This window comes from Acanthisitta chloris, unplaced genomic scaffold (assembly GCF_000695815.1).
Source record: "Acanthisitta chloris isolate BGI_N310 unplaced genomic scaffold, ASM69581v1 scaffold9680, whole genome shotgun sequence".
Classification (NCBI taxonomy): Eukaryota; Metazoa; Chordata; class Aves; order Passeriformes; family Acanthisittidae; genus Acanthisitta; species Acanthisitta chloris.
Genome location: NW_008652198.1, coordinates 5,251 through 15,847, shown reverse-complemented (window position 1 = coordinate 15,847; position 10,597 = coordinate 5,251). Strand labels below are relative to the sequence as shown.

At 45.8% G+C, this 10,597-nt stretch overlaps 1 protein-coding gene across 1 annotated transcript; it reads left to right on the top strand.

The window, feature by feature from the left end:
* Window positions 1–59: 59 nt before the first annotated feature.
* LOC103803773 (ovocalyxin-32-like) lies at window positions 60–9,024 on the top strand (the record flags this gene model as incomplete). Its single annotated transcript, XM_009076348.1, has 6 exons — window positions 60–80; window positions 5,254–5,316; window positions 6,139–6,313; window positions 6,991–7,127; window positions 7,857–7,919; window positions 8,866–9,024. Coding segments are annotated over 6 exons (618 nt in total), but the record flags the coding sequence as incomplete, so codon positions are not given.
* Between the last annotated feature and the right edge of the window lie 1,573 nt (window positions 9,025–10,597).

Genomic DNA, 10,597 nt, shown 5'->3' with positions numbered 1-10,597 from the left:
CTCTGCAGTATCGCAACTTCCAGGCGGCATCTCCCGCGGGGCTGCGGGCGCTGGGGCAGGTCCGCAAGGCTACGCTGAAGGTAAGGGGCAACCGGGGATGCTGCGGGGCCGGGGGAGGCTCCAAGCGATGCTGGGGACAGTATAATTAAGAGTAATGGTTGTTGTAATGAAAGAGCGGGGCAGGGATGCGGAGCGAAGTGGCACCGAGGTTAGCGCGGACCCGCGGTGGGTACCACTCCGTCCTGCCTCCCTCGGGGACCACTGTCCATCCTTCCCTTCCTCAGGGGCACCTGGGACCCCTTAGTGGCTGCTGTTTCACTGCCCTTTCCTCCTTAGGGGCACCCAGGTCCCCTTGAGGGCTGCTGTCCATCCTTCCCTTCCTCGGGGGGCACCTGGGACCTCTCGGGGACCACCATCCCACCACCTCTTCCTCAGAGGGCACCTGGGTCTTCTCAGGTGGCACCCAGGTCTCTTCAGGGACCACTGTCCTGCTGTGCCTTCCTCAGCTGGCACCCAGGTCCCCTCAAGGGGCTGATGTTCATCCACCCATTCCTCAGACGTACCTGGATCTTCTCAGGGGGATGCTACCCTGCCATCCCTTCTTCAGGGGGCACCCAGGCCCTCTCAGGGGCTACTGTCCCATCACCCCTTCATCAGGATCACTCAGGTTCCCTCAGGATGCCACTGTCCCACTGCCCCTTCTCCAGGTGGCACCCAGGTCCTCCCAGGGGTCTGCTGTCCCACTACCCCTTCTTCAGACCAAGAGCTTCAACAAAAGGCAATGCAGTTCCCATCAGAAAACCTGTATCTTCCAAAACCCACATCAAATTGAAGTGACATAAAGGGACAGGAGTCTCTGAGAGGAGCAGTGCCTTCTCATCGGGAAGAGCTTGTCAGGGATACTTGAGACGTGCCCAGGAAATGTCCCTGGTACCCTGATGGGTGAGCACTGTGCCATGCAGCCCTTCTCTTCCTACAGGTTTGGGTTTGGTTTTTTTTTAACAGCTTATTCGGTTTCTGAAAGTAAGAGATCAGGGAAAAACTTGTGGGGAATGTTTGTCCCAGGGTGTAGCTCCTGGAAGGAAATCATTACCTTCCTGGAGAGCTGAGTGGAAGGGATTTAACACCAACTGTCTGGTCCTGCTGCTGGGCTGGTTGCTTTGGATTAAGAGACTGAAGTGCTAAATGCAGCACTGGATTCCACTGGATCCTTTCCATGGATCTATCTGGAGATCTTACATTCATTCTTCAGCATGGCATGTGCAATTCAGGCCCTTAAAACGGAATAAGATAGTGAGTGTAGTGTCAAATCTGCCCTTGCAAGAAAGGAGTTCCAAGCCAGCCTGAAATGTTTATTGCAGTTCTTACTTGATCCTCAGTCTTTAACGTAGATCCCACTTGGTAGTGCTTCCAAGCCAAGTTGCAGCCTGAGCTGGACACAATATTTCACAGATCAGAATGGCTTCCTATTAAATCCGACAAAATACTGTGTAAACATTCAGATTTTGGTGTGATTCAAGGCTGAGTGTTAATCATATCTGGGAATGCAAACACAACATCTGGAATCATACCCTTTAGGTAACAATCTGTTCCCATCATCACTCCCAAAATGGCATTAAAGACAGTTGATGAGGTGCTGAGCATGAAAGTGCTCATGGGACATTTCATTCTCCTTATGAAATTGCTGCAGACACTTTATGACAGGAATTTACTGTGTTATTTGATGCTTCTTTCCAAGCCTACAAGTGCTCCTGCTGTATTTACTGGGTAGTTTGCTTATGTATATCTGGATATATATACATATATAAATGCTTATGCCTGGCTGGAGCACAAACTGCTTCTAGTCAGAGTTGTGGGGAAGGAAGGGGATTTTTTCCCAGCTACTATCAGCTACCTGATATAGGAAGGAAAACAATTGGTTTCTTATAGAGAAGTGAAATTCTTCCTCATTTCCTCAGTGCTGGATGCTGCAAGAGCTCATTGTAACCACCCTGTGCACTTTATTTCCCCTTTCTCTTTGCAAACTCTGAGAAAACAAGAGGAGAAATGCACTAGACGTGGTCACTTCCTTCTTTCCTGTTCTCTACTGGCAAAAAATGACAAGAATTTCCTGGAAGGAATGTGCTAAGTTAGGTGAAGGCAAGAGACAGAGATGTTGGGGTTTGGGGAGGTTTAATCCTTGTTTTTAAGGCTGATTTCCTATTGGTGACTATATCCCTGGATCTCATAAAAGCAGGATAATTTTATCATGGAATTTAATAATAAGCATTGTAATTGAATACTAACTTTATTAGCCCATGAGCTGGGCGAGCTGTGGTAATTAGAAACAGCACTGGAGACAGTGCCCAGACTGAGAGCACTGTTAGCTGGGAAGGATCTCTCAAATTCAGGTGAAATGAGACTTTTTTCTCCTGCCAACAAACACAGATATGCCCAGCATGGAACAACTCCTACCTTACTGTTGGCTGCACTTGTATTTTTGTTGTCCTTTCTTTTCTTTCAAGCTAGGAAACAGCAGCTCATGGAATTGTTGACAGCTGCACTTTGAAATACATTTTGATTAGAGATTCAATAGTGTGTTGCAGCTGATTTAAGAGGAAAGCTTTCAAAACACTAATATAGCACTTTCCCATCCCAAACTGTCCTGGAAATCCACACTTAGGAGCAATAGGTGAACAAGGAGGTGAAGGATAAACGTAACACCAGGTAACCTCATGGCTAAACTGCAACATCTGCTTAAATTGGACTAGAAAACACAATTTTACAGTGGGTATTTCTCTTTACAACCTCACCTTGCTATCAAACAGTGTAATATCACAACTAGGGGTGTAAGATTAGAAGGCACTGAAAAAAAATTCCTATTTATTTCCAGCAGTCAGGACCTCACAGTAGGGTGGGAAAGGCAGAATCCATGGCAGAGACAGGTCTCACTCCTCTCTCTGCAGTGCCAGGTCCAGCATACTTAAAAACTGGTCAAAACCTGGTCCCAGGGGAGAAATCCTGGTGGGGAAACACAGAGGAGAAGGGGTGAGAGAGGGATGTCCCCTTTCCCTGCCAGTGGGGAGTGAGAGCAGTGTAAACTGATTGCAAAACTCATTGTAAACTGATTCCCTCCTTTGGGACCGGGGATGAAGCTGCTCTGAAGTTGCTATTTTGGCCTTCACAGTGCTAAAAATCTGTCCTGAAAGTTGCAATAATTTGGAGGCAGGAAATCAAGTAATTCCCCTGACCCAGATATTCAGTGGAAAAATGAATTACTCACTTGTTTTCTTCTTTTCTGGACACTTGGATCTTTGGCTGCTCTCAGCCAGCATCACTGGGGGCTGTCAGATAGCTCTGAGCTCTCACTTCACTCACACCCTGGGGTGGTTTGCAGCACTTTAGGATATAGTGGGAAATAATAGTGGGGAGAAAAGTGACTTTTTTTATACAAAAACACAAATCCTGTTCTAAATGTACAATTATTTCATGCCAAATGGACCTTCTCTCTTGGCCTTGGGGAGCTCAAGAAGCCTTGGGATGCACACCCAGACTGAATCTGTGTTTTAGCTGTGTAGCAGCACTTGAAAGCTTTCTAGGTAGTAGGATTAGTAGCTACTAGCAGTGGTGGAATAGATGGAAATGAACAAAGATAATCTGCTTCAAAGGCCAATTACGTATTCTTTGTAGTCCTACTATTTCAGGTTCTCATCTGCCTTCCTGATGATCAGAAAAGGAAACAAACCTGGGTCATTGTGCTTAAAAACACCCAAATTTGGTCAAATTAGCAATGTTATAAACCACACCAATAATTCCTTTTGGGTAGCATCACAATTAGAAACTCAGCCTTAACTCCAGGGATTATTGGGATATATTAGACTCTTCTTTCATTCTATTGCATTCCAGTTACTGATTCTCTGGGGAACCTGCATGTCAGGAAGCCTCTTTGTACCACTTTGCTATGCTGAGTGTCTCCTCATTGTCATTTTCAGGGCAATATTTTAGGCAACACACAAAAAGAAGTAGTAGAATGAGGAGGCAGAGAAGAAAGAGATTATCAAAGCCTGAATTCATCTGTTTCCTCTATCCCCTTTGTGGTGTGATTTGATTCCAGCTCCACACTTGGTTTCATTCTAAAGCTCCAAGAGGGGATTTTATACAAGTAGAACAAGTGACTAAAGCATTTTGTCCTCTTACCTGCAGTGTACAACCCTGTGTAGGTACTAGAGGCAGGTTCTGTGCTGCTGATGTTTCCTTGGGTATGAAGCTTCACTAACCTGATACTGTTGATAACTTAATATATAACTTAATGGGAGAAAGTGTGGTGGGAACACAAAGGCCCAAGGTTAGGTAAATACAACACACACATTCCCTTTGGGTCCTAATCTGCAGCAGGCAGAATTCCCCTCCTGTTTATCTGTTGGATTTAAAACACAAGGAAGACTAATAAATCAGTGCTGTTGCACTGAAAATTGTAGATATTTCAGAAGTGAACGTGAAAGTTGGCAAGAAAATGAGAGAGTGACTAAAGAAGTAGAGCTGATAATGCAAATATTTCTTATTAGGCTTTGCCAACATTAAAAGTAGTTTCTGCTTTAGCATCTTGGGGCTGGGACAGTCTGTGCTATCCCACACCAAAATACCTTTGTTAACTGAGATTCTCAAGTAAAAAAAAAAAAAGAAGAATCCAAAATTTTATATTTCAAAGGTGTATTTCTAAGGCTTTTCTGGTGTTGTCTAGCTGATTCCCATCAGCAAGGAATACTTTTTAATTTAGCCTTAACAACAGAATCCTTGATAATGGAATGGGATACTTGAGGACTGATATTTTCAGGGCAAACCAGAGCAGATGTAGCAGAATCAGCAAGATTAGATTCATTTCTATATTCAAGGGCACTCTGATACCCTGTACAAAATCACCTCCTGAGATCCTGAACACTCATTTGTCACTTTATTCTTTGGAAAGTCCCTCAGTATCAATCTGTCCCATGAAGGACTTTGAGCTGTATTTTCCTTCTTGCCTATCTCTTTGAGGAAAGGCTTTAAACCATCCCTTAATGGTGTTGCTAAACCCTGTGTGTTTGCTGCTGGAATCATTCAGCACATCCCAGCTGAGTGATCTCCTGAAGCTACAAGGCCAGGAGGGAGATGTGGTGCCTTGCTCTCTCTCCTCAGTGCTTGTTCCAGCTGTGGTGCCCTTGTTCTCCCTCCTTGGTGCTTGTTCCAGTCCCTAAGGCTGTGGTTACCCTGATGTTTGACTTTTCTCTCTTCCAGAACATCCCAGGCACTGGCCACAAGTACTACCTGCAGTTCAGTACTGAAGACTACAGAACTGGGGTGAGTCCATGGTCCTCCCTGTTTTTTCTGACCATCAAAAGAATGTCAGCATCTCCAAAACAAGGACTTTCATGGGTTGCAAATGGCTCTTTCCCAATGGAAAAACCTTTATGCTCCTACTTACCTGCCTGGCAGGTGGTTTGGTTTGAGGATCACCTGAGTATCTCAGCAGTCCTCAATCCTGAAATGATTGTTTTATTGAAAGTCACATCAGGCCACCATGGGCCTGTGTGAAACTTTGCAGTGGCTCAAGCTCAGTGACAGTGTGGTCCTCATTATCCCATTGTGGTCCTCATTATCCTGCTGTGGTCCTCATTATGCCACTGTGGTCCTCATTATCCTGCTGCAGCTCCTCTGTCCACACCCCAAAATGGGACTAATGAGCTGACAGCTGTGTGTTCTTTTCAATTCCATCCCCTCTCCATTCCCTCTGCCACAGTTGTCATTAGTTATTTCACTGTGAGCATCTGCTCTTCTTTTACCCCAAAATTTTGTGGCATCCAAATGATTTTCAGGATTTAATAAGAAGCATTAAACAATTTTTGTTTCAAGGCTGAAGATTCCTCCAATGAAAATCCCTGTTAGCAATTCATGTTATTTCTTGAGAACTCTCAAACATATTTCCAAGATGACTTAGTGCATTAATTAAAACCTCCTGTTAAATCCCTTTAGCCTTGTGGGTTTAACCTATTTACTTTTCTGAGGGAAAAATGAAATCCTTCTAAAGACCTTAGTGAGTCCTGAACAGCTTCTTGCAAAGAATGTGCTGCTGCTGACTAAAACCCGGATTAAAACTAACAGTTTGAAATTCTACCTGGACAGGAAAACGCTGGGAACTGCCTGGCCACAGTGCTGTATCCAAAGACAAAGTCTCCTCCTGTTGTCAGCATCAAGTGCTCACACACCAAAGACCACAAGGAAAGCCAGGAAGAGGACAACAGACTTTACCAAAGAATCAGGCACCAAACCAAACCAATAACTGGGAACAATATTCCAGGTATTTTCCTCCAAATAATCAGCTGTATTTCATTTTATCTCCCAGAGCATCAGCACAAGCAAATGTGTATGCATTTAAAGGACACACAAGTATTTACAGTGGCACCCAGAGAGCATAGTGCTACCAAAACATTTCCACCTTGCCAAGGATTCCTAGGGACAACCCAATCCCACTGGATTTAACCCTGGCAGTCAGCACTGACCTGGGAAGGTGCTTTGGGGATGAAAGCAAACCCACAGCATTTCAAACTTCAGGGAGTGCAGAACATCCTCCAGGAATAACAACTGCCCTAAGCCACACACTCCCCAGCAGGGGCTGGAAATTCCCTAGGGGTAACTAACAGGATTTTTCCATGCTGGAAACAGAATGCCCCAGGTGTCTGTTTCCCTCCCAGTTAGGCTTATTCTTATGGATTTTGGGGGAGTTAATTACTACGGATTTGAGGTTCTCCCTCTGTGAATAGTCTCTTGGCAATGTCAGTCCTGCCACACTTTCATACCTTACTCTGATCACAGGTTCAGCATCATTCTCCTTCTTCTTCCCTGTGACACGTGGGAGGGAAGAGTCACATCCCAGGACTAGTGCTGTGCCAGACCAAAGTGCTCTGTGGTTCATCACTTTGCTGCTGAGCAGGCAGAATGACTATTTCCCTCTCTCTCTCTCTCTGTGCCCTGCAGACAGCTATGGCAATATTGACCCTGCCCTGGAGCCAGTGTGGGCTTTGGCTGTTGCTGGCAGCAGCTCCATCATGTGGGAAAGGTCAACAGAGAAACTGAGTTACTTCATGGCCCAAGTGAAGTCTGTGAAGCAGTGGGTGAGTGCAGCAGCAGTGACACATCTGCAAGGCAGAGGTAGCACACAACACACATCTCATACTGCTGTAAGGCGTGACTCTCCCCCAATCCCAAGGGCTTCTCATTACCATTATCCATCTCTGGCCAAGCATCTTGTCTAGGTTTTGGTGGGAATGTTTTACTCATTTGGACAAGATTTGGGTCTCCTTGTTTGCATGAGTGGCTTCTGCAGGTCATCAGCCCCACACCAAGTCACTCCCAGCACCCTCTGTCCACACTCACAGGTCCCATCAGCCTCATACCTGGCACATACCTGTCTGGGGCACTGATCTTCCACCTGCACATCAAACTGCAGTTCCCCAATCTCTGTCTCCCTCAGCCAGCTGTGATCCAGAGACAGGATTCAGTCTTAACTCCCTCGATACTCAGCACGAGATTTCTTTGAGGGAGAAATTAATAGTCAGGTAAGATCCTCAAGTTTGAGAGGGTTAAACTCGATTAATGAGCACCTGAGTCATCCAATCTCATGGCAGAGACAGTCAGGCTGCAGAGCTACACAGCAGTTAGTGCCTTCATGCAGGAAGTGCTCCTAATTCTGTGCCTTTCCATGATCCAAATCCATCTCCAACCAGCATGCACAGCCAGCAAGACCTGCTCAGCCCATTCCCTAAACTTCAGTCACGTAATTAAAGCAGAAGTTAAACTTCAGTGATATAACTTGTGTTCTTCTCTTTTTGATGCATGTCCAGATAAGGAAAGATGATTTCACCGAGTTTGACTACACTGTCCTACTCCATGAAATGCCAACACAGGTAAGGAAGGGCATGTGTACAATCCCTCCCTTCTTCAGGAGATGAGGAGCATAAAGGTCATAGAATCACATCTAAGATCATCAAGTCCAACCATTGTCACTGCTCTAACCCCTAAACCATATCCTCCAGCACCAGATCCAGGCACCTCTTAAACACTTCCAGGAATGGTGACTCCACCACCTCCCTGGGCAATATTCCAGTGCCAGAAGAAGGCTGTAGGTGTTTAAAGGAAGGTTTCTGTATGTTGATCCTTCTGCCATTTCATGCTTAGTAGTTCAGTTTTGTTCCTGGGAACCCTAAGTAGAGGCTACTGTGTCCTTCATGGCAGAGACCTGTGGGGTGATACCAGATAGTGAGGAAAGAGGTTTTCTTGTCACTGAGTATTTGGGTTTCCTTTTACTCAGGATAATTATGCAGCATTTTTGTTTAGTTTGGAGAAAGGTCCTGGAGTGTGTCCGGAGAAGGGAAACAAAGCTGGAGAAGGGCCAGATCCAGATGCCTCTTAAAACACTCCCAGGACTGGTGACTCCACCATCTCCCTGGGCAATACTCCAGTCCCTGAACACCCTAATAGGGAAAATGGTTTTCCTAACATCTCCTCTGGCTCTGCCCTGTCTCAGATCAAGGCCATTCCCTCTAGTCCTCTCCCTGCAGCCATGGCAGGAGACACCATCCCCCACCTCTCTCCAACCCCTGTCAAGGACTTGGAGAGAGCCAGGAGGTCATTCCTGAGCCTCTTCTCCAGGCTAACCAAGCTCAACTTCCTCAGCACTTCCTCATGTGCTCTAGCCCTTTGCTGCCCTCACTGCCTTTGGCTGGACTCACTCCAGTGCCTCAATGGCCTTTTTGCAGTGAGGAGCCCAAAGCTGAACACAGCACTGAGCTGTGACCTCCCCAGTGCCGAGTCCAGGGGGATGATGATGAAATGTGTGTGTTGGTTTCCCAGGAGATGATTTCCTGCCACATGCGTCTCACCTGGAGGCCTGGGCACCCCCTCAAAGTCAAACACTTCTGTGCCTCGGAGCATCAGGGCCTTGAGGAAGCATCAGGAATGGAGTCTGGATCAGCTGCTGGAGTTCCAGATGAAAGGGGAGCCAACTTTTAAGGGACATAATCAGCTTTCTGGATGTGGATTGAATGAGAGAAATCCTTGTGCTACCAGAGCTGGAGCTGGGATAATTTTTCCTCCCATGTCAGTGAACTGGAAATGCTTTTCACTAGCCTCTTCTGTGCCAAAATTAATTCCTCTCACTCTTTAAACTGCAAGACTCAAGTTCTACCTGAAAACTTTGCTACTCCATATATACACAGATGAACATACCCAAGTTGATTTTACAGCCAGTAATTAACTGTTTAAACTTAGAGTTTGTAAACAAAGTTAATATATTTGGATAAAAGCCTTGAGAAAACTTTTGATTTGTCACTGAGGAATATTTGCCTACTAATTTTTTTTGGGTAGAATCATGCTGATTTTTAACTCACACCTCCAATAAACCAAATACCATCATGCAGGCCCGAGGTTGGGTTTTCTTTCCCCATGTTGGATCCCAATTTCCACCTTCTCCGTGTCTGGGCTGTAAAAGGACATAGATGAGTCTCAACAGCAAAGCATCTCCCCACCAGGCCCTACAGAACTCAGCCCCTGCCTGGCCCCAGCCCTGCTGACACATTTGCTGACACAAAAAGGTTTCTTCTCTCCTGTTTTTGAGGGCAACTGAGAAAATATTGACAAAAGGAAACCATAGTTGGTTGTGTCTCTGCACACACTGCAGTGTTTGTCAAGTGGAAATCAAAGATGGCTTTGCCTCTTTGCAGTTCTTGCTGTTCACTCAAACCCAAACATCCTTGCAGAGCCAGGAAGGCTCCATATGGATGAATTTCCAACTTTGGGTTTGGCAGGGAACAACCTGCTGGCAGAACACACATCACACAGCTCTTCTGGCAGTGCCTGCTGTGTCCTGTTCCCATCCTGAACACCACAAAGTCAAGGTTTGTGCTCTGCCACCACATTCTCCAGTTGGGTTTGCAGCAGAGCCACCACTGTGCCACCTCTGGGCTCTGAAATGGTGCCAAACTGTCTCAAGCTCACCTGTTTTTCCCCCTTAGCCAAGATTTCTGCCAGGATGGATTAAATCCCTACCAAGAAGGACCTTACTGAGTCAAACAGGCACTGGGATGTGTGTTCTGTCTAATTACTTATGGTTTTCACTGCCCTGGAACTGTACTCAGCACCAATGATTCACAGGAAAGCTCTCCCTGAGGGTATTTAGGCTGTCAACCCCCCAAATTCAGGCATTATATACAAAGAGTGTTAAATCTGATTCCCTGACTGAAGCTTTTTCAATCAACACCTCCCAGTACTTTCAGCCAAGCAGCATTCCACATCCTCTTGGTGTTTTCTCTTGTGCTGGTACATTTCTCATCATCAAAAGGATGAAATCAGAGCTTGTAATTTCAACATTTCCTAAAGAAACTGGTGGTTCAAATATTTTGTAGGCTGTAAACAAGAAAACAGTGTAGATATTGCACTTTGGGGCTCTGCTTTGGTTCCTTACCTTGTCTTTACCACCGCCCTGCACACCTGGAACAGAGGATGAGGCACTTCTGACTCTCCAGGTGGGTGTAACTGATGACTCACAAGCAAGACAAATTTGAATCAGTTCAAAACATGCACAGAA